This window comes from Ochotona princeps, chromosome 19, assembly GCF_030435755.1.
Source record: "Ochotona princeps isolate mOchPri1 chromosome 19, mOchPri1.hap1, whole genome shotgun sequence".
Taxonomy (NCBI): domain Eukaryota; kingdom Metazoa; phylum Chordata; class Mammalia; order Lagomorpha; family Ochotonidae; genus Ochotona; species Ochotona princeps.
Window position 1 is genome coordinate 49,028,605 of NC_080850.1, and position 23,345 is coordinate 49,051,949.

The 23,345-nt window shown below is 53.3% G+C and overlaps 1 protein-coding gene across 1 annotated transcript in view; it reads left to right on the forward strand.

The window, feature by feature from the left end:
• The window catches only part of MCC (MCC regulator of WNT signaling pathway), a 207,440-nt gene that overhangs the window by 169,254 nt on the left and 14,841 nt on the right, over window positions 1–23,345 (forward strand). Inside the window, exons 5-11 of the mRNA XM_058677491.1 lie at window positions 1,305–1,468; window positions 3,585–3,791; window positions 12,385–12,531; window positions 13,354–13,443; window positions 14,367–14,515; window positions 17,896–18,036; window positions 19,927–20,030. Of these exons, the coding sequence (XP_058533474.1) occupies window positions 1,305–1,468; window positions 3,585–3,791; window positions 12,385–12,531; window positions 13,354–13,443; window positions 14,367–14,515; window positions 17,896–18,036; window positions 19,927–20,030 (1,002 nt within the window). The remainder of the gene's footprint in view (window positions 1–1,304; window positions 1,469–3,584; window positions 3,792–12,384; window positions 12,532–13,353; window positions 13,444–14,366; window positions 14,516–17,895; window positions 18,037–19,926; window positions 20,031–23,345) is intronic.

Sequence of the window (23,345 nt, forward strand, 5' to 3'; positions counted from 1 at the left end):
AGGAGCTTGGCCTTGGCTGGATGGCGATGGAAGCCTCTGGAGGCTTGGTCAGAATCCAGTCTCTGAGAGGCTCCCTTGGGCTTTGGTGTGAAAGTGGCCAGCTGCTGCCAGGGTCGCAGTTGAGGAAGGCTGATGGCTTGGTCGTGGTGGGCTCTGTGGGAGTAGTCCGAGGAGGTCAGTTTGGGGTAAGACCGTGGTCGTTAGATGGATTGGATGTAAAATGCGCAGCAGAAGGACATTGGAGTAGCCTCTGAGACAACCTGAGTAAGTGGGAGGCCGGGTGCCATCCAGAGATGGGAGAGACGGAGGGGAGCAGGTTCAAGTGAAGGGTAGATTTGTGATTGGATGTCTTGTTTGGAATGACCGTCTTCTTTCTAGATTCAAGTCATTGACAGGCAGCCCAGTGAGCCTGAAAAAACAATTGGCCGTTTCAGTGCATAGCATCTGTGATGAAAAGGAAGAGGAGAGGAGGAAATTGAGTGCCACTTGCACGGACCCCAGGCTGGATTTGGGGCAGGGGTATGCTTTGAGAGATTGCGTGTCGTCCTAATACCTGAGTGGCATGACCAAATGCAGGATTCAAAATGTCATATTAAGAAGCTCACATTTGAGTTTAAGACAATTTTCCCACAGTCAGAGAATTGTCTTCCAAGGCCTAACTTGAAGTTTTCATTCCCTGACCAGACCCTGGATGTCTGGAAATTAAAGACAAAGACAAACCAGACTTGTGACTCAAAGGTTCAAGGGTCAGTTCATTAGAATTAGCTAGAAAACATTACATGGTTCCTTGGGCCATTCGTTACTCTTTTGTGCCGGGAGGACGTAAGTTATGAAGCATATCGATTGGTTAATTGGGGCTTGAGGCAAGTCCAGATTTTTAAACTTATCTAAGGACAGGAGCTGCTTCTCGGGCAATTTTGTTTTCCAAAATGCCTGTTGTCCCTGCTCGTTCCGGTACTTTCTGACCCGTTTGCTTAGTAAAGTGAAGAGCTGCTCTCTGCAGTCATTGCTTTTCTGAATGGCTGCACTGGAGAGTTAAACAGGCGGCTTTTGAGGGTCGTCAGCCCTCTGGGCATGGCCAGAGATCAGGGCTGTGACTGGTCTGAGACCCTTCGGAAAGCACTGCACTCCAGCCCCGGGCCTGGGGGCGGGACCAGTGGTCCTGAGGCCGGGCTGGCCAGCAGTGAGGTTGGACTTGTGCAGTGCCCTGGTGGCTCCGCTGACTTGAAGGAGCCCCTCCAGGGAGGTGAAGCCAGTGACGTCCATCCCTGCCTCCCACCTCTCACACTGTCCTCGGCTCACAGACACCTGCAGCGACCTGAACTCGGAACTGCAGAGGGTGCTGACGGGGCTGGAGAACGTGGTCTGTGGCAGGAAGAAGAGCAGCTGTGGCCTGTCGGTGGCCGAGGTGGACAGGCACATCGAGCAGCTCACCACAGCCAGCGAGCACTGCGACCTGGCCATCAAGGTAGGCACACCACCCTGGCCCCGGAGCAGCAGTCAGATCCCCATCCCCAGGCCAGGCTGTCGTTGGGCGAGCCATGGGGCTCCGGAAGGAGCAGGAGTCCTGGACACTCTTGTCGGGCTGAATTCCTCTAGACGATGTCCTGACGTCAGTATCAAGATGTGAGGCTCTGCAGCCGAGAGGACGGGTTACTGGGAGGCCATCAGGCCACGGGACTGTACCACGTTGTTTTGCTCCGGTTCGTTGTCGTGCCCTCTGAGGTTGCAAGCTGTGCTTAGAGGCATGATTGTAAGGCCTTAAGGCCACCAGGTCACTGTTGAAGGAGTTCTCATTCCCAGTGCTGACACGGTGGACGGCTCGGGCCTGGTTCAGTCATGAATCCCCAGCACCCAGGACTGGGCATACGCCATTCCCTGTTCATGCTCTCATCTTACCGCCTAGGGAGGAGCCGCTGAGGAATTCTCTGTTTCTGCACCAACTCATCGTTGAGCAGTGGCAAGCTGTGTTCTCTTAGTACAGAGTCCCTGGTGTCTGTGTGTTGCTTCTCCATAGTCACCACACCACAGGAGCATTTAGGCTGGATTTCTTGTCTCCAGGTGAAGCATGATGCCCGTGTATTACACAGCTGCCTCTGCATCTGGGATCTGCACTGGTCTCAGGGCATACACAGCTGCTGTGGGTGGGGCACAGACAGCAGTCTCTGGGATTGCTTTCTCTGGTGTCACTTGGGTGTGGCCACAGCCCACAGAGGGAAATTGAAGGTGAGGACCCTGCTAACCACCAAGGACTTCGCGGGGCCAAGGCGGAGTTGAGGAGGGTCGGAATCTCAAGTCTAAAAGGAAAGACACAGCTTAGTTGGGGGGACGGCAGCAAGTTCTGGGTGGCTGTCTCCATCAGGGACCTCACTGGCAGCTGAGAGAGGTGTGTCCTCATGTCATTAGTGTCTTGTCGCCCCCTTCACTGCCGGCCTCCCAGAATTCTCCCTCCTGTTACAAAATCAGTTGGCTTACTCTTCCTCTCCAAGTGTGAGCAAGCAGTCGGTTCTGTTGTCTGATGTGGTGCTTGTTCTCCGTTGATGCTGTGTTTAAAGGAAGTGGGAAGAGCTCTCCAAGTATACATTCCCCTCTTTTTGGTGCATAGCTTCTTAGAAACCTCCACCAGGCACTTCCTCTGTTTCCATGTCACTGAAGCTCAATCTCTCTCTCTTTTTTTTTTTTTTTTTTTTTTAAAGATTTTATTATTACTGGAAAGCCGGATATACAGAGAGGAGGAGAGACAGAGAGGAAGATCTTCCATCCGATGTTTCACTCCCCAAGTGAGCCGCAACGGGCCGGTGCGCACCGATCCGATGCCGGGAACCAGGAACCTCTTCCGGGTCTCCCATGGGGGTGCAGGGTCCCAATGCATTGGGCCATCCTCAACTGCTTTCCCAGGCCACAAGCAGGGAGCTGGATGGGAAGTGGAGCTGCTGGGATTAGAACCGGCGCCCATATGGGATCCCGGGGCTTTCAAGGCGAGGACTTTAGCCACTAGGCCACGCCGCCGGGCCCTCAATCTCTCTCTTGACTGAGCCTCATTCGCAGTGTCTGAGTTCCAACCAGACAACGAGAGCCGGCGATGAGGCTGTGCCCTATCCGACTGCCGAGCCGGCGATGAGGCTGTGCCCTATCCGACTGCCGAGTTGGCAAGTGGGAGGCCTGTCATTTAGGAAACTCAGAGTTAGGTGGGGGTGCAGTTTGCACCTTGTGTTGGGCTTGTGTCCTCTGGAGCAGCTGCTCACTGCGTCCTCTGCCTGCTGCGTACCTTCTCCACCCATCCTGGAGTTGAAATGAAGGAACGGGCAGTTGTGTGTGGGACCGTGATGGCGATGCAGCAGAAAGGACTGGCTATGCTTTTCCTGCTCTGAGGGCTGCTGGACAGCGCAGACTGCAATGCTGGCACATGACAGAAACCTGAGGCGGGATGATTTGAGGGTGTTGCTTTTCACAGCCATCGTTTGCAGTAAGGTAGCTCTAGAACCCACCCCACTGTGGGCACCTGCTCCTGCCCCGCCTGCTTTCTGCCAGCCTCTCTTTCCAGGGTGACCCACGTGGCTTCTCTCTGCTTCCACGTCTTGCAGACAGTTGAGGAGATCGAGGGGGTGCTCGGCCGGGACCTGTACCCCAGCCTGACCGAGGAGCGATGTCGGTGGGAGAAGGAGCTGGCCGGGCTGAGGGATGAGACCGAGAGCCTGACCGCCATGCTGTGCAGCAAGGAGGAGGAGCTGACCCGGACCAAGGCGACCATGAATGCCGTGCGCGAGGAGCGGGACCGGCTGCGGAGGAGGGTGAGCACGCCCCGGCCAGGCCGCTCCTGGCCAGAACACACAGCAGGACACTCAGCCAAGGGGTGGCACTTGTCATCCTGGCAGGCCCCACCCCTTTCTTGTTATGAAATGTGTCTTGAAAGTAATGATTTGTAGAGATGAGACTTCAAAGATTGCTTTTTCTTTGAAATCTTAACTCTTATGTGGATGGTGAAATGCTGCCAAAGATTCTCCAACTTCCATCTGGGTGTCTGCAAATTCCCCCAGCTCAACTGAAAGATGATTTTAATTTGAAAATGCATATATAGAATTTTCCCTTTTTCATTTTCGCTATAAAATATGCATTAATATTGTAGGTAAGTACTCTCACTTACCTACACTAAATCTAAGGTGTAATGTCCTAATTTCTCCTAGTGCAGAATTACTAAAATTAGAGCACTCCTGTGGTTGTGTCTGCATGCATGCCTCTGTGTGTGTGGTGTGTGTGCATGTGTGTGTGTGTGGTGTGTGTGTAATTCAAAAGGTATACAGGAAGTGGAATTAAAAGTTCGTTTTGGTGCCAAAAAAATTAGAAATCCATGAATGTGATGGGCCCTTAAAAAGTTGCAAGAAGTGCATATTATTAGAAAAAGAAAAATCCCATGCATGGATTTTAACGGATTTTTTAGCACTACTTTTTTTTAAGAAACAAAGGACTAGGGATCTTCGGATCACTCCCCAAATGCCTGCAGCAACCTCTCGTCCGATGTTGGGAGGGCAATCCCAGCCCACAGGGCTGGCAGGGTCCAGGTGCTTGAGCCGTCATGGTAGCCTCTGTGATCTGCACAGTGGGTGGCATTGCACTGTGGGACCCAGGCATCCTAACTGTTGGGCCACAGCCTCTTCCGAAGTTGACCGGTAACTTTGTTTTTGCATGGATTTTAAAGTACCCTCATGTGTACCTACACATGTGTGCCTGTGTCTGTGTGTATGACTCCTGGAACTCGCGCTGATACCTGCACAGCTTTGAGAATACTTTGTGGGGCAGACTTGTTCCAACACTAAGTTTTCCAAAGGTGGAGTTACCTATCTGATGTGTGTGACAGAGAGGGGGCAAAGCAATGAATTCCTCAGGCACAGACAATTCCCTTCTGACCTCACTGTTACTTAGTAGACCTGCTCTGTTTGTGAATCTTGGCTGTATTAGAAGCTTGCTTTCCTGTGCTCTGATTAGTAATTTTACACACAAATCAAGTAGGATCAAAGAGAGGAAGATACATTTGGTATTTCTCACGGTCCTTCTCCATTGCTTGGTCTTCCCTTCCTCTAAATTACACCTTAGAAGTAATGTTTTCAATAAAGTCAGCAGGTGTAAGCCATTGTTCTTAATCCATGTACAGGTATCCTTGTCCACCATTAGGTCTGAATGTGGAGGAAGTTATTATTTTTGAATGCTATCAACTCTTCTTCAGTGATGGTTGATATTATAATTAAAAGGCTGGCAGTCTTGCCTCTCCTATGCAAACATGGTTTTGTTTGATCTCACTTGGTAAGCACATCCCCAGAGCTCAGCTGTATTGGATGCCACGCGCCACACTTGCTTAGTCAGCAGAGGCTTTACCTGGACAGCCTGGTGAGAGTCCCTCAGCACCCAGGCCGCCCCACCTAGCCATTCCTGACCCGCCTCTCTGATTGTTGGGAGGCATGCCCTAATTAGGCTTGCTCTGAGTGTGTGCTCTGACGGTGCAGGCTTATGGAGGAGTGTGGGTCCTGGACATAATTACATATTGTGACTTAGAATGAATTTCCTCTTCCAACTGGAATTACTGAAGCACTGTCAGCCCTAGATTATGATGAGCACAAAGCGCAAAGCTGTCCTCCCACCTCCTGACTACAGCGTCTCCTCCAGCTAGCTCCAGGGCTCACTGTCAACAAATAGCAGCGTGGTGTGGTGAACTATGCCTGGTGCAGTAGCTTTGAACGTGACCTACCAAGTCACCATGAGCCCCTGGCCAGTTGCCTGACCTTTCTCAGCCTCCATTTACTCTGCCAGAAAGTAGAAATGATGTGATTCTCAATACAGGAAGCCTACATGAGATGTGTAGAGTACCTGGCATGTGGGAAAGTTCCAAACCCTTACAGTAGTTCGGGAGGGGTGGGGTAAAATCCAGAGTTAACTGTTGGATGGCTTATATTTATGCCTTATTTATCTCCAAATAAGAAAATATTGGGTGCATTTCTGTTTATTTCTAGACAGATTTTTCTTTTTTTTTTTTAAAGATTTTATTATTATTGGAAAGCCGGATATACAGAGAGGAGGAGAGACAGAGAGGAAGATCTTCCGTCCAATGATTCACTCCCCAACTGAGCCGCAACGGTCCGGTGCGCGCCAATCCGATGCCGGGACCAGGAACCTCTTCCGGGCCTCCCACACAGGTGCAGGGTCCCAAAGCTTTGGGCCGTCCTCGACTGCTTTCCCAGGCCACAAGCAGGGAGCTGGATGGGAAGTGGAGCTGCTGGGATTAGAACCGGCGCCCATATGGGATCCTGGGGTGTTCAAGGCGAGGACTTTAGCCGCTAGGCCACGCCACCAGGCCCTCTAGACAGATTTTTCAAAGAATGGGTTTCAAAGAAGTTTCTAGATAACCGAATAGCATTTTACTAGATTTTCAATTGTGATGGACTGGCTCGGTGGGAACAATCAGTGCGAGGGGAACAGGAACCCGGGAACGGTGGGCAAGGATTCGGCGAGTGACAAGCAGACATGACAACTCAAGGCAGTTGTATCTGAGTGCATTTTGCAAAAGTAAGGCATCAACTTATATACAATAGATTATTGCAAAGGGACATTTTCTTTGTTTATTCATGTGGTTACATTTCTACAAACAGTTATTCCAGGGAGGTAAGTGGGTCTGTCGAGAAAAGATTGTTCTCTAACAGCCTGGTGACAGACTGCAGTTGCTACTTCTTGTGGACGCAGTTTGGCACCAGCTGCAGTTTTAATCATAAGCGGTTAACTCTCATTGTGCTTTGTGCCTTACATTGGTTTTAATATTAACCTGTCTAGTTTTCTTAGTTTTTCTTCCTGTATGGTTTTTTTAAGCTATAGATCTCTACTATAATCAAAAATAGCCCTAAGTAGGTTTATTAAAGCTAGTGACTTGATAGTTTTATCCTATACTGCTTGCAATCCTTGTGCAGTCTTCTGTCAGAAGGCTTCATAGAACCATAAAGGAATATTGAGCCTTTGCCGTGTGCATAAGTAACATTATTCCAGCCATAACGATAAGAGCAAAGAGTACAGCCAGGAACACCAAGACCACCAGAGATGCAGCCGAACCCAGGAGGCATCCTTCCTTGAAGCTTCCGCCTCGGCCCGGTGATGTTCTGGTGATGTTCTCACCTAGCTCCACTGGAGGTGGCGTGACATCCAATGTTAAAAGATTTCCACACATCACCATCTACCTAGCATATTTTCTACCTTCATTTTATTTAAAAGGCAGAGTCAAAGAAAATAACAGAAAAAGAGAGAGCATCTTCCATTTGCTGGTTCATTTTCTAGGTGCTCATGATAGCTGGGACCGGGCCAAGCCAAAGCCAGGGCGATGGAATTGCAGCCAGCTCACCCCTGGGGGTGTGGGGACCCAAGTGCTCGGCAGCTCCTGCTCCTTCCAGGATACACATGAATGGGAAGCTGGGGTAAGAGGGGAGCTGGGACTCAAACCCAGGCCCTCAGAGTGGGCTGCGATGTGAGACGCTGTATGGGGTGCAGCCTTAGCTGCCACCCCGTGCCTGCCCCACACTCAGTGCATTGCGAGTCTGCCCTTTGTGGTTGTTGCTGCCTCTGTACTCATGGTATTTACTTCGGCAGATTCTGTGGTGCCACGGAGCGTGGTGGGTCCAAATCCACAGCTTATCAAAGTTGTCATAAAAACATGGGGGCCACATGTTTTTCTTCGCCCACATTGACAGTTAAGTTTTAACTGATCAGATCAATAGATTGTGCTTGCCTCCTGTAGTTAAACAAAGTGTTGTCCATAGGTCTTGTGAGCCCTGTTCAAGATTTAATTAAATTAGGTCTTTAATATAGTCAGTCAACAAATAGGGCTGCATGACAGAGCAGTAACTAAGGAACAGCAGGAAGACATACTTCATTATTAAATGAGAGAATCGTTTCGTTCAGTGTTCTCTGTTATATAATCACTTATTTACCCACACTTAAAGAATAGGGTTTGGTTTTGGCAAGGTACAATTAATTCCTATAGGAAATAAGTACTTGTTCTTGATTTGTTCACTTCATCAGTGGGATTGGCCATTTGTGTCCTGGGCTGCTGGTTGCTAAGATGGGCAGGCAGGGTTGCCAATAGGCGATTGCCATGTGTGTGTCTGAAGGGGCAGGTGGCCGCCCTGGCTGTCAGGTTGCCAATAGACGATTGCCATGTGTGTCTGAAGCGGCAGGTGGCTGCCCTGGCTGTCAGGTTGCCAATAGGCGATTGCCATGTGTGTCTGAAGGGGCAGGTGGCCGCCCTGGAGAGTCAGGCCATGGCGAAGCCCAGCCTTCCCACATTGTCTGCATTTGTTGCCTAAAGTGTGTAGGTTACCTGCCATATCACAGAAACGAGCCATGCTTTCCTCAATTTTACAGCAAAGCAAACTTGATGTGGCCACAGGCATGAGAATCCATTGCCCATTTAATCATAAACTTGTATAGAAATAGTCCACGGCATCCCTTCAAACCTGTCTGTAGAGGTTCTTCAGGATGTTCTTGGTGCGCTTGGCACAGAGGTATTGGTAACAGCTCCCTGCATGTCCTCCCTCATGCTCCCTGGGTTTGCTCAGCACATCTGAGTCCCTGTATTGCTAGCCTGGCGTCTGCTCCATTTGGCACGTTCAGGAAACTGTTTCTACTCTTTTTATGAAACGTGTAAAATCCCCTCATCTGAACTTCTTTCTGATTGCCCCACTTCCCCTCCAAATCGCTTTTGTATTTTTCGTGATGTTCACCTTAATGCGGCTCTGAAGATTCTGGCTGGGAACAGGGCGTCCAGTGTGTCCTCTGGACCGGTTCCCTGGACACCCACCTGCAGTGTTACACTAGGCAGGATTCCACTGCTCTGGAACCTTGAGCCCACAGAGTGAAGTTGGAGTTCCCTGATCCAGCTGAACAGGTCCCTCCATCCTTCCATTTGAAATGGTGTCCGTTTTGCCCCACAGATAGGCACAGTGGACCAGAGCCTCTTCCTCTTCACAGAAGAGAGAGCCGAATTCCTGGTCACAGGGCCCCTGTCAGGGCCATGAAGCCAGAAAGGGAGAAGCGTGAATGGACAGGGACAGAGGAGGAGGGAGCATTTCCCTCACCCGTCATCACGCTCTGGGGACCCATGTACGCCAGGAGCTTTTCCACAGTTGTGTCACCTTTGGGCCCCATTGTGATTGGGGCTGCCCACATGTGCGCATGAGCTTTCTCATGGCACGGAGAGCCCACAGGGGGATTTGCCAGTGCTGTCTGTTCAGCAGAATGGCGACACACAGGTCTGTCCTTGGTGCAGAGCTTGCACCGGCTTCCTGACCCCTGGAGAGCTCCTCCTGTGTCTGCTCTGCTTCGCTGGTTACCACACCACCTGCCCTCTCACCTGGCCGTCTGCCTTTCTTGCTCTGGCCCCTGCAGGTTTACTGTCTTTTTTTAACCTTGGCAATGAATTTCTTGCTCATTGTTTATTAGGCAGCATTTCTATGCATTTTTAATGGCGGGGCCTGTTGACTTCACTGGAGGCTGTCATTTGCTTGAAGTTTTCAGTTGCTCTGTAAACCTGTGTCCAGCTCTGTCATCCTCGGCCCAGTTGGCCGGGATTGGCCACCTCCCTTTGAGTCTATCAGAGTATCTTTCTTTCTAGTCTCCTTCATCAACAGTCTTCCTTCCTCTTGGCCTGTCAGGAAGGTGCCCGAGTCTTGCTTCTGCTGATGCCCTAAGCACACACTTCACTGTTAGGCCTTTAATCCTCCTCTGTTCTTCACCATGACTTCCATGAAGAAAATGGGCGCTTACTGCGTCACTCTCGGATGAACATTCAGCTGAGCTGCACTGCTGTGAAAGGTGCTGGGTTTTCTTCAGTCCCGTTCAGCCTCCTTCTCACATCTGACATCCCCAATTCCTCCCAGCATGCCTAGTGGAGACCTAGAGGCCAGTAGACGGGTGTCCTCGACGGCCTGTCCGCCCCTTTGGGTGTCCAGGCTTGCTTTCTGCTTGCCAACTCTCCTCCCACCCCATCCTCCGCGGGCCCCTGCCTGACAGCTGTGCCTCAGTTCTCCACTCTGCCCCAGATTCCTGAACCTGTTAGGTTCTCATCTCCTCCTTCAGACTGCTGGGTCTCATGATCAACATAGGCCTTGCCACCTGCACACTTGAAGGTCCCCCCACCCAAGTTCAGCATGTCCAAAGCTGACAAGGGAATCAACTCTTCTGTGTCCCTGGACTGCAGTGCCTGCAGGCCACGCTCCCTCCAGTGGCTCCAAATGAGAATGTTCCTTTGCCTCTTGCCATTCCTGGTGATGTTGAACTTGTGCCAGTTTCTGACTCTGTCTTCACATGACGTCACACAACTTCCTTCCCCAGATCTCTGTGTCTCAGGTTTCCCTCTCCTCTCCAGCCACTGGATATGGGCCCCCTCTAAACCCACCATGGTGCCTTCATCCCTGCTTTGGAGCCTTCACTTAATTATGTCTACCAAGACACCGTTTTGAGATGAGGCAGTACCCACAGCATTGAGGGTTAACATTAGGACGCAGGACATAACCCAACACCCGGAAGAAGAAGGGTAAATCTCTCCCTCTCGTAGGCTTGCCAGTGCGGAGTCCACAGACTGGCTGTAGCCTTAGTTACTTCTGGATAATTAGTTACTCATTCAAATCAGGCAAGAGCCCCACTCCAGGGTGGGTGAGGGAGAAGGCCCTTGCACTCAGGCAGCTCACCACACGGCCTCTGCTAACAATTGTTGTGGAGATAGTGAAGTGTAGCCCACCAGTGTGATGCTCTCCAAGTGCAACGCTTTGAAGACTGAAGAGCGTATTTAGACCTAGGAGTTATTCTAAACTGAAGGCTCCATGCATACCCACCTTCAGAACTGACTGGAAGGTGTTGTCTCTGTGTGGTTAGAAAGAGAGAGAAATAAGAAAGAGTGAGTGCTTGTTCTGTCTTTTTCATTTTCATCTTAATTTCCAACAAAGAATGTGGTTCGCTTGTGTCCTTGAAGGGGGAAATATTTTCAAAACACAGCTGCAGTGGCATTTGTGTGAGTAGTCCAGGGCCATTTGTGTTTTTAAGTAAGCAAAGTGAGAAGGCCTGGTGGGGTTCTAGGAACTCACCACTGACCATGTCTACAGCGTGGACACACATGGACACTCCAGGGTTTTTAGTGGCAGAGGGCATGTTAACATTGTTAATTATTCAGGATCTCCTCAGATCACAATGCAGCAGAAATCAAAATGCAGCTCTCCACCAGAGAGGTCTCCTGGTGCCTGACAGGAAAACAGACCCTTCCATTTGCCACGAGGCATCTATTCCTTGTTTGTCAGGGACCATTCCAGAATGAGCTGTCCCACTGGGCTTTGGCCGGCTGATGCAGTTGGTCCCCATGTCTGGCATGTTCAGGCGATGACCCAGTATCAACCCACCTGAAGTTCTGGAAGCCGTGGCCGAGCATGAGGCCCTCTGAGCCATTTCACCATTGAGTGCAATTTGCTCTGAGGAAATTTGCCTATTTTGGCTCCCAAATGTGCTGATGAATTATTGAAATTTCAATTATTTTTGATTCTCGAGTCCGCAAGGTGGACTTTGTAGACGCTTAGCATGGAAAGCTTTCCTCTGACCTTTAGAGGGCTGTGCGCCCTGGCCCCGCCCTTCCTGGCAGAGCTGCTCGGCCAGGCTGGCTCCAGGGTTAGGGTCTTGATTTGGCTCAGTCCACCTCTTCAGACCCTGAGGTCAGTGCTGCCCTGCCTGTGGCCTTCATCAACATCTTATGGGAGCTATTAAACGCGCCCATTAATGAGCTTGAGACCAATTACACCAGAACTCCCAGGGGTAGGGCCATAGGACCCTTTCACCCCCTGGGGTCCTGTCTTCAGTGCAAACCCTGGTGCCCTCTGAGACAACCCCTATGCCATGCTTGTTTGGTGCCATGCAGCTGTGAGAGCGATTGCCTCCCACCCCATCCCCAGTTCTGCCACACACACTGATGCCAGTCGCTCACTGCGTCCCACTGGCAACTTCCCGTGGAAGCAGAGGTTCTGGTGGGCTCGAGTGCACTTGTGTTGCGGTTGTCTCTGTTTTCCTCTGAACTCTGGGTCCAGGAGAGGCGGTTTCCTCCTGCAGTTCCACCCATCGGGCCCAGCACAGAGCCAGGCACTTGGGGCCTGGTGAAGAAATGCTCCATAAAGATTTTCCATGACTTGGGATTTCAGTGCACCCTCATGCTTATGAAGAGCGGGCAGGGGCCAGGGCAGCCCCAGGTAGGGATGCAGGACCTCTGACGTGAACTAGATGGCTCTAGCTCCCCAGGAAGGCTGACTCATTTATGTCTACTTGATGCCGGTTGCTGGAGCACCTGCCAACCATATCTGAAAACCACTGTGCCTTCAGGTTCGAGAGCTTCAGACACGGCTGCAGAGCATACAGGCCAGCGGCCCCTCCAGCCCTGGCCGCCTCACAGCCGCCAGCCGGCCTGTGAACCCCAGCACTGGGGAGCTGAGCGCCAGCAGCAGCAGCAACGACATTCCCATTGCCAAGGTGAGCATGGGCCGGGGCCGGGGCACTTCCTGCTGTCTGGGCCTGGCCACCAGGCAGGCATCCTGCCCTGGAGCCACAGGCAGATAGCCACCCAGTGCTTCATGTGTGTCTCAGCTGCACCTGGATCCCACATCTCATTCCTCAGCTGGCTGAAGGATGTCATGACTGACAAATCACTGTTGAGCGGGGCCGGTTCTGCCAGGTGTGTTGTACCTCCTGCTGGACACGGAGTGCCAGGACTGAGGGCCAGCCCAACAGGGAACCCTGAGTGTGAGCCATGAGCCCCCCACTTTGCCAGCACACCGCACATCAGTTTGGGCAGGCCATGGCCGCTACAAGCGGCAGCCCTACCTGGTGGCTGCCACCGCCTCACAGGGCCTGCCCCACGATGCAGCACCACACGTCCCCAGTCATGTCTCCACAGCAAGTTTGGTTCTCCGCAGTCACGTGTAGTGAGTCAGGCTAGCGCAGTGCTTGTCCGCAACAGTGATAATCTCCAGGGCACAGTGGGCCATGTGGAGTGACTCTGTTCGCAGCCATTGGCACCTCGTGGTGAGATACTCGGGCTGCCACTGGACATTGTGCGCTGCATGGAGCAGCCCCATGCAGCCCCATCCAGCTCAGTATCAGCTGTGCTGATGACCCGAACCCCTCAGCCTAAGTGACAGTAGACAAGCTGGCTGAGTGAACTCTTTACAGAATTGGTCTGTGGAGGTGATAGGGGTGAAAGTAAGCCTTCTGCGTAGCTACCCCCAACACTTTATCCAGGACATGATATGTACTTTCTTGGTCATTTTTTCTTTCTTTTTTTTTTTTTTTAAGATTGCTGAGAGGGTAAAGCTTTCGAAGACGAGGTCCGAGTCCTCCTCCTCTGACCGGCCAGTCCTAGGCTCGGAGATCAGCAGCATAGGGGTGAGTGGTCCTGGGGCCGGGCAGGGTTGGGCTGCAGGAGCTCCGCAGACTGCCTGCTGACACCAAGGAACAACCAGAGCTCCCCCCAGTAAGCCAGCTCGGTATGACTCTGCTTCCTTCCTGAGGCTCAAATCAAAACAAGCACCAGTTTCCATATGGTGAATTACTTCTTGAGGCTTAAAAGAGACCTTTTCTCTTCAGATCAAACAAATCTCTCTCCCTTTACTAAATGAAAAAGAGAGATCCCCCTCCTTACACACACACACACACACACACACACTCAATACCATTCAAGTAAAGAAAGAAATGGCCAGGTTTAGCCCCCAGTACTTCCGACAAAAGTGTTGGTTGAGGCATCTGCTTTCTCTCACCTACGCAGAGACCAAGAGAGTCAGCAAAGCCTCCCATCTGTACGTGTCTCCTGAGCGGGCCTGTGCCTGCCCGGGTTTCCGGCCCAGAGCCTATGAGCCCAGGGCGGGAAGCAGTCTCTGATCCTAGGGGGCAGCTCCTGCTGCAGGTTGGGACCAGGGCAGCCAGGGCTGGGGAGAGCCTGAGGAGCATTTTAAAGATTCTTAATTTTGAATTTTGCCCTGAACAGCAATTGCCTGGAGGCAAATGGTGGGAGTAAGGGACAGCCTGCTCCCGGAGTACAGTGCTGAGGGTCACAGCCCGCAGCAGCAGGATGGGGAGAGGTTCCAAACTGTTTCATATCCAGAATGTGGAGCCTGTGTCGGGTCTGCCGGCCCCGTGCTGCGCCCAGCGGTGCACGCCGGGTCCACTAGGCCCCGTGCTGTGCCCAGCAGTGCATGCTTCAGCCTGTCTCTTGTTCCGCTGTGAGGAGCCCCGGCAGAGTCGCAGCCACAGTGATGGGGATGTCCCTATGGTGACCTTGTCCTCCGGGCAGCTCACGCTCATGTGCACAGGTTTCCAGCAGTGTGGCCGAGCACCTGGCCCACTCGCTCCAAGACTGCTCCAACATCCAGGAGATTTTCCAGACGCTCTACTCGCACGGCTCCGCCATCTCCGAAAGCAAGATCCGGGAGTTTGAGGTAGAGACCGAGCGGCTGAACAGGTAAGGAGAACCCCGGTGTGAGCGTTGGCTGCTTTGTGCACCACTGTGGAGCGAGTCTAGCGTCTGGACTGTCGGGAGTGTGTGAACAGTCGCCAGGGCTGGTTTCTAGGGGTGCAGCCCTGTGGTCACACACACCCAAGGAGCAGTCCTGTGCCCAGCTGCTCTACTCCCATTATTGTAAATAATTCATAAGCCAGGGACCTCACCATTTCATTTTGCATGGGATCATGTAGCCGGCCAGCATCCCGGTAGAGGCAGTTTGGCCAAGTCTCGGCCAGCATGGCCAGGCCCGTGCCTCCGACTCTGCTCTGCTGATGGCTGCCTTGGATCTGTGCTCTGAGCACATGCGCCTTGAGTCCCCACAGTCTGCCCTGTCTCATTGAGAATCCGCTGACCGTGCACTGGTTTCAGGGTTTCTCCCAGAAGCCACACAGCAGAGGGAGCACAAGTTTGCCCTCTGGGCTCTGGGCAAGGACTGGTGTTGTGTGTCATCCCACGACGAGGCTCAGAAAGCCAGGAGGACCCTGGCCAAGCCACAGCGACCACTCTGACTCAGCAGGGCCCGCAGCGACAGGACAGTCTACAGCCACAGCCGTGGTGGTGTGGCCACCTCCAGCCTCCCGTCCTCGGTGGGACAGTGCGGTGAGAGCTTGGGAGGCCCGTGAGCTAATCGGGAAGGCACGCAGAGCCGGTTCCCACCGCTGCCGCCTCGTCTGCTCCTCTGGTGGGTGGCAAAATGGAATCCAATTGGCGTGTTTATCCTTCCCGATTTGAAGCCATGTGAGGGAGTTTTGAAAACTAAACAGTGTGGCAATCTGGGTCATTTTGAGCCTTGACATTAATGGTTTCCTTGTTAAATCTGGAATGCTGAGGAACGAGGGTCCCATGCAGCAGCCGTTCTTGCTGGCCTTTGCTGGCCTGGGAGCCAGGTGTGCCCTTGGCAGTGGGCGGAAATCATGCTGTCAAGGGGCCTGTTTACTGAGGAACTCCTTCATTTCTGCTGGTTCTGCTGGATTTGGGGGTGCTTGGCGCCTTTCTGCTCAGTTTTGTGTGCCCCGGAGAGTGGCATTTGCGGCGGCCAGGTGCTGGGCCGTTAAGTGAAGGCTGTCGCGGTCAGCCACTGAGTCCTGTCTGGAGTAGGTCCTCAGTCTCTTACGAGAGCCTAGACAAAGGCTTCCCAGGGGGTGTCGTTGGCATGCCCTGAGTGCAGAGGCACCGACTAGCTGTAGGGCACATCCAGCCCTGCTGTGGTCATGACAGTAGAGAACCTCTCTCTGCAGCCTGATGGCTGGTGCCTGATGACCTGTCTCAAAGCTGGAGGGATGACCCTCAAAAAATGGCACCTTCACCCTCTGGGATCTCCTCAGAGGCCTCCCCACAATGAAAGGATGTTTTCTGCTTTAGCGAGTCTGTGTCCGACACCTGTTCTGTACTAGACTTCTTGACATACAAAAGCGACATAAGGGAAGGTAAACTAAAAAATAGTAAGAGAAGGCTCCCAAAAGGCCATCAGAAGGACCCCCTCAGCAGAGCCGGCAGCGGTGTCTGACAGGAGGGTTAAGCTGGAACGTAAGAGAAAGGGGTGGTCCTAAAGAAAACAACTTGGCTTGAGTAGTCGGGTTTGAGGGGTGGCATTTACTGAGAAAAGGCGGCCAGCGTGTGGGAGAAACCAGGAGTGCCCTTTGGGGAGTCCTAAGGCCCAGGTGGCAGTGTGGCCCAGTGGAAATGCCAGAGGAGCAGCAGGCTCTGTGGGGCTGGCATGCAGCAGAGGCCTGAGCTGGAAACACAGGCTGTGCCAGGCTGTGGAAACACAGGCACCTGTTGAAGTCGGGCCTGAGTGACGTCACGACAGGACAGCAGAGGCAGGGCCGAGGCCTGCGGGAACACCAGCCTCTCAGGCGGAAGAGAAACGGTCTCCGAGGCCGGATGGAAAGCAACAGGAGTGTCGTTAAGACGGTGGTCACAGCACAAGAGAGCATGTTCTGTGGGAAAATGCAGGCCCCCTCGTGCTAGCATTCATGTCCCGGGATCGAGAGTGGAGAAGCTGCAGGGCTGCATTTGTGTTGTTTTCTGACTGCGCTGCCTATGCAGTTCTAAACCCTGCAAAACGTACATGTTCCCAGGACTTGTGCTCCCAGGAGCTAGTTGCTGGTGTGGATCCTGCGAGAGCCCTGGATACAACCCAGTTTCTGATCCGTCTCCCATAGAAGCTCTTATGGGTGTATCCTGAGGCGCCCCCACCCCCAGGGTGTATCCTGAGGCACCCCCCCACCTGCCGGTTCACCTGGTGCTTCTCCCCAGGAGTGGTTTCAGAGTGCAGAATCTGCCCACACACACTGCCTGGTTCAGATCTCGGGCAAAGGGCCTTGCCTTCGATGCCTGCTCTTCATCTGAGAAGAAGCGCTAATGGGAGGATGCTCTAGCCAAGGCTGGGCAGGCACAGAAGTGCAGCCGGTTAGTTAAACTGTGGCTTGGGATGCCCACATACAACCTCAGTGCTGGCCCAAGTCCCAGCTACTCTGCTTCCTGTTCAGCTTCCTGCTGACATGCTGGGAAGGAGCCCAGGTGTGTGCATTCCTGCCCACCCACCTGGGGGACGCAGAGGAGCTCCTGGCTCCTGTCTTTGGCCTGGCCCAGCTCCTGCTATTGGGTGAACCAGCAGGTGGACAATCTCATCCTCGCCCTCACTGTCACACTACCTTTCAACTAAAGACATGTTTGAAAAGGATTTGTTGATTTTTGTTGGAAAAGCAGATCAGACTTATGGAGAGGAGAAACAGAAAGATCTTCCATCTGCTGGTTCGCTCCCCAAATGACCGAGTCAGAACTGAGCTGATCCGAAGCCAGGAGATTCTTCTGGGTTTTCCACACGGGTTCAGGGTCCCAAGGCTTTGGGTCATCCTCTGCTGCTTTCCCAGGCCACAAGCAGGGAGCTGGATGGGAAGTGGAGCAGTCGAAACACAAACTGGTGCCCGTATGGGATCCTGGCACTTGTAAGGTGATCTAGCTGTTGCACCATTGCTCTGGGCCCAGCCACTGTACTCCTAACTCCTTTGTTACCCTGCAGTGGGATTTGGTGCCTCTGACAGAGCTCTCGCGAGGCCTTGGACTCACAGCTCTCTCCCTGCCTTGGTGTGTCCTCCAAGCCGAGCTCAGCACACATCAGGAGCAACAGCCAGGGGGCTTGTTTTCCTTTCTGATTCTCATGGAATTTACTGAGTACTTAGAATTGTGTCTTTGCTTTTGTCATCTTCATTTGTTAGAACACCTGGTAAGTCTGTGTCCTGACATATTTCTGACTTGAGTCCAGACGAGACAACTAAAATAGTAGTGAGTGAATCAACAATCCTTTTGCAAATGTGATGTTTCTTCTTTTGTAGCCGCATTGAGCACCTCAAATCTCAAAATGACCTTCTGACAATAACCCTGGAGGAATGTAAGAGCAACGCTGAGCGAATGAGTATGCTGGTGGGAAAATACGAGTCCAACGCCACAGCGCTGAGGCTGGCCCTGCAGTACAGGTAGACCGCAGGCAGGTGTGGGGAGGACGGTGCCCGGCCCCGTTAGCCCTGCAGTACAGGTAGACCGCAGGCAGGTGTGGGGAGGACGGTGCCCGGCCCCGTTAGCCCTGCAGTACAGGTAGACCGCAGGCAGGTGTGGGGAGGACGGTGCCCGGCCCCGTTAGCCCTGCAGTACAGGTAGACCGCAGGCAGGTGTGGGGAGGACGGTGCCCGGCCCCGTTAGCCCTGCAGTACAGGTAGACCGCAGGCAGGCGTGGGGAGGACGGTGCCCGGCCCCGTTAGCCCTGCAGTACAGGTAGACCGCAGGCAGGCGTGGGGAGGACGGTGCCCGGCCCCGTTAGCCCTGCAGTACAGGTAGACCGCAGGCAGGCGTGGGGAGGACGGTGCCCGGCCCCGTTAGCCCTGCAGTACAGGTAGACCGCAGGCAGGCGTGGGGAGGACGGTGCCCGGCCCCGTTAGCCCTGCAGTACAGGTAGACCGCAGGCAGGCGTGGGGAGGACGGTGCCCGGCCCCGTTAGCCCTGCAGTACAGGTAGACCGCAGGCAGGCGTGGGGAGGACGGTGCCCGGCCCCGTTAGCCACTGAGGTTTTTCAGAAATGCATCCCTAACTAACCTCCTGCGTCCAAACAGAAAACGAGCTTTTAGAAGACAAATACTGGCATAACATGTACTAAAATTAATCAGGATTGCTGGAGCAGTTAGAGCACACAGGCCATGGGTGTGACATTAGTGAAGAGGCATTTTTCTGCTGGCATATTCAACTACAGTGTTAAGTAGTGCCATTCAAAATACCAATTTCATGTTACATATTCATTTGCTCTTTCTGGTGCTTAATTATATTTTTATACTTAATTTATGTTGTAAATAGAATGCGTTCTGTTTGTTCAGTTTGTGATTTTTTTTAACCTGTTATGCCATTTTTGAAAATTATTCATTGATTTGAGAGTTAGAGAACCAAGGCTTTCTTCCATCTGTTGACTCACTCCTCAGCTGGTTGCAACCAGCCAGGACAGGAGCTCTGTTTGGATCTCCCATGTTGGAGATTCTATGGGTGTGTGTTCATGTCCTGGCTGCTTCCCTCGCTCCAGGCTCCCTCCCTGCTAATGCTCCAGGGAAAGCAACGGAGGATGGCCCAAGCTCGTGGGTCACTTCACCCCACGGGAGACTGGATGAAGCTCTAAGCTTCTGACTTGGGCCTAGCGCAGCCATTTGGGGAAATCAGTGAATAAAAGATGTGTTTCTCTCTCCCCTTCTGTCACATCCTTTTCTTTATTTAAGATTTATTCATTTATTCGAGTGAGTTGCAGAGAGAGTTCTTCTGTCTGCTGGATCACTCTCTCAGCACTGGGCCAGGCTGAAGCTGGGGGATAGGAGCTTCTTTCAGGTCTCCCACGTTGAGTAGCAGGGACCAGACCCCTTGGGCCATCCCCCACTGCTTTTCCCAGGTCATTGGCAGGGAGCCAGAGTGGGGTCTCCGGAACTTGAACCGGCACCATATGGGATACCAGCATTGCAGGCAGTGGTGTTACATATTGCCACACGTCTGCCCCGTTCTTTAGCGAAACAGATCAGGCCTGGCACCAAGCTTGGTACAGGGGCATAAGGGCCAACAGTGGGGTCCTCATGGGGCAGCTCACGTCTTTTCTAGCCAGTCCTCCAAGGAGCAGAGGCCCCCTCTGCGCTTGTCCTTTTCTAGAACTCAGTCGGTTAGAAGGTACAGCAAGAACAGCCACCAAGCCAGCAGATCGGGGCACTCCCTTTGCCCGGGGGCAGGGGTATCCTGGGTGGCCTCCCACTTATGTTGGTGGACGGCAAGGCCAAGGCCTGTCCCAGGAAGCAGCCCTGGCTTTGACGCTGCCCTGGAGACCCCATCCTGTGCTTGTGTTCCAGTGAGCAGTGCATCGAAGCCTACGAGCTCCTCCTGGCGCTGGCTGAGAGTGAGCAGAGCCTGATCCTGGGCCAGTTCCGAGCGGCCGGCGTGGGCTCCTCCCCTGGTGAGTGCCCCGTCTGCCCATCAGTCCCCCGGGCCTGCCTTCCTCGTGCCAGGATACCCCTGCTGCTCCCGCAGCAGCACGAGACACTTGCCCAATGTGCTTTTCATTTTCCCTCATGGCTGAGGTAATTTGCTGTTGCTGCAACAAGCACTGAGGTTGAAACAGAATTACAGGCAAGGGGAAAACAAAGGGGCCTTGGGAGACATCCTCTCCTGGTTCCCCTAGAGAGGGAGGCGGTCGTGATGCTGAGTGGACCCACTGCCACGCTGTTTGCCCTCGTGCTGCCCAGCTGCCCAGGGCTGGACCCTTGCCTCCCCTCACTGCTCGTCATCCAAGCATGTCCCCTTCCTGTGCAGGTTTCCTCTAAGTAAGCGATGCTCGCCCTGTGAGCCCCAACACACATGGCTGACAGGACCTGTCCATCCAGGTCCTCCCTGCGCCCCTCACCCCGCCTCTGTCCCTCAGCTTTGATTCAAAACAGGCTGTGGGGGGCAGCAGCAGGTCCCGGGCTGGAGAGGACAGACTGAGCCACTAGAGTGCCCCTCTTGGTAATGTGGCTGCACCCCCACTTGCCGGCAGCAGCTTCTCTGCAGAAGCCAGGACCAGTAACCAGAAAGCCAGAGAGACTGGGTGGTCCTCAGGCCAGGTGCAGATGGTGACCCCTGTGGTGGCTTGAGCTCTTTGGGGACCCTGAGCTGCCTCCCAGCACTGTCCAGGGTGTACCCCGTCCTGACCGGCACCACCCTACGCCTGGGGTCACCTTGGCCCGAACTTCCACAGGTATTTTCTCCTTGGTTTCGCAGTTCACAGGATTAGGGGGCGTCCTGGGGTGTCGGTGTCCTGCTGTCTCTCCGGGTTCCCCATGGGGGGAGCAGGCCCTCGTTGGTATGGGTGGCCACCCAGTCCTCCTCCTCCAGGGTTTTCTTGTTCTTTTTTAATAGTATTACCTTCCCAGCTCCAGAGTGGAACCTCTGCCAGCGTTTCCATTAGAAACCTCATTTGTCAGAGCCCTTTAACTAGATCGTAAAACTGCACTCCTCATATGAAACAGATCCTAAAATGATCCTGGCCTGTTGTCCGTGCTTTTAAAAATGTATGTGTGTTAAGATAAATGATCAATTAAGAGGGAGAAATCAGTTCTCCTCTTGGCAGTTGGTACCAGGTGGTTTAACCCGTTCTGTCCTAGAAGGCGTTTACAAAGCCTGTGCCTCCTCAGAGCAGTTTCCGAGTAGGAGCTGAACAGGCGCTGAAGGCTGCATTTAAGGTGTGTGATGTCGGTGATGAGAAGGTCCACGCTTGCAGCTGGGCAGGCCTCGCGCTGCTTCAGGACAGGATCAGGCGGCCAGCTGCTGAAGGGAATGGGAAAATAGAGGGAAGCATGGTGTACGGATGGTCCGGGAAGTGGCCACAGGATGGCCCAGTGGGTCTTAGCCTGCAAGTCGCACCCACCTGCTTCTGCCCTCTTACCTGGCCCAGGCTGGTCTAAGGCACCCCCCCAAAAGGGGCCAGCTCCCCGTTCTGCCAACAGTGCCTGCCTGTTAGTCTACACCTGTATGACGCACTGCCATGCAGCCACGCAGGAGCAAGCTGGCGACACTGTGTACAGTATTCCTGTGGCCTTCTCTGGTTCTTGCACTGACTGTCTTCACTCAAGATGAATTAACGCTGCTGGCTGTCAGACTGTGCCCTGGGAGGCCAGAGGAGTGGGGTTGAAGAAAGGAGAAGTCAGGTGTATCCCCAAAGTTGTATCTGTTGCAGAGGTGGCAAACCAGGGATGTCCATGTCCAATATAGCTTTGGTTTTGTTTCCCTGAGAGAGAGAAAGATCTGTCATTCTGCAAATGGATGTGATGTCCAGAGCTGGGCCGGACTAAACAAAGAATCCGTCTCCCAGGCAGGGAGACCCAGGTCATTGAGGCACTTGCTGTCTGCCACACTGCACATATAGTACCATGTGCTCCGTCTGGGATGCCAGCGTCCTAACTTGCATGCCAGATGCACACATGGTCAGCCCGGCTCTGCCCAGGGCCCATGGTTGGCATCATGGCAGACTCTTGGCTGTGCATCCACCGTTGTAGTGTCGCGCAGCAGGGTTTGCTGCCTGCCCGTCCCTTTCCTTGCCATCGCCACCACCCTGCTGCCCGATTGCCACCAGGACTTTGAATGTCTGTGTAGTTTTGCATTTCCGAACAACCTTGAACACACACAGTGTGAGCTACCTGGGCTCCCACGCCTGGAAGCAGTGTGGCCCCCAGGGGAGCTGTGTCCCCACCATTATCAAGCTCTGAGAAGGCTCAGGGTCTGTGTTGGTACAACGTACATAGTTTATGCATGTGTGTAATATTCGTATATGTTCATGTATGTGTAGTTTTTTTAAACCATTCTCATCTGAACTGTTAGCTTGGTCTCTCGACTCTCCACAGTGTTCTCACCGGAGCTGTGGACAGACGGAGCACCTCGCCCTTGTTTACAAGGAAGTGCACATGGGAGGATGAGCTGAGCGAGAGCCGGGCAGTGAGGGCGTGTTAGCCTCACATGGCCAACGTCTCGCAGCTCACACTGTCATTTATTCACTTTATTACAGCCACATATACAGAGAGGAGGAGAGACAGAGAGGAAGGTCTTCCATCTGATGATTCACTCCCCAACGGAGCCGCAACGGCCGGTGCACGCCGATCCGAAGCCGGGAACCTGGAACCTCTTCCGGGTCTCCCACGCGGGTGCAGGGTCCCAATGCATTGGGCCGTCCTCGACTGCTTTCCCAGGCCACAAGCAGGGAGCTGGATGGGAAGTGGAGCTGCCGGGATTAGAACCGGCGCCCATATGGGATCCCGGGGCGGTCAAGGCGAGGACTTTAGCCGCTAGGCCACGCCGCTGGGCCCTGTCCTTTTTTTTTAAGATTTTTTTTTTATAAGAAAGTTAGATTTACAGAAAGGAGGAGAGACAGAGAGAAAGATCTTCCATGTGCTGGTTCACTCCCCAACTAGCTGCAGTGACTGGAGCTGAGCCGATCTGAAGCCAGAAGCCAGGAACTTATTCTGGGTCTCCCAGGCGGGTGCAGGGTCCCAAGGCTTTGGGCTGTCCTCTGCTGCTTTCCCAGGCTACAAGCAGGGAGCTGGATGGGAAGTGGAACAGCTGGGACAGGAACCAGTGCCCATATGGGATCCCGACACGTGTCAGATGACGACTTCACCCACTGGAATACTGCGCTGTGCCCAGCTGACATGCTGTTTAACAACAGTGGAGCTGGGGCTGAGAGATATCATCCCAATGCCAGCCTAAAGGCCAGCACACAGCTATCCGTGCCGGCTGGCCA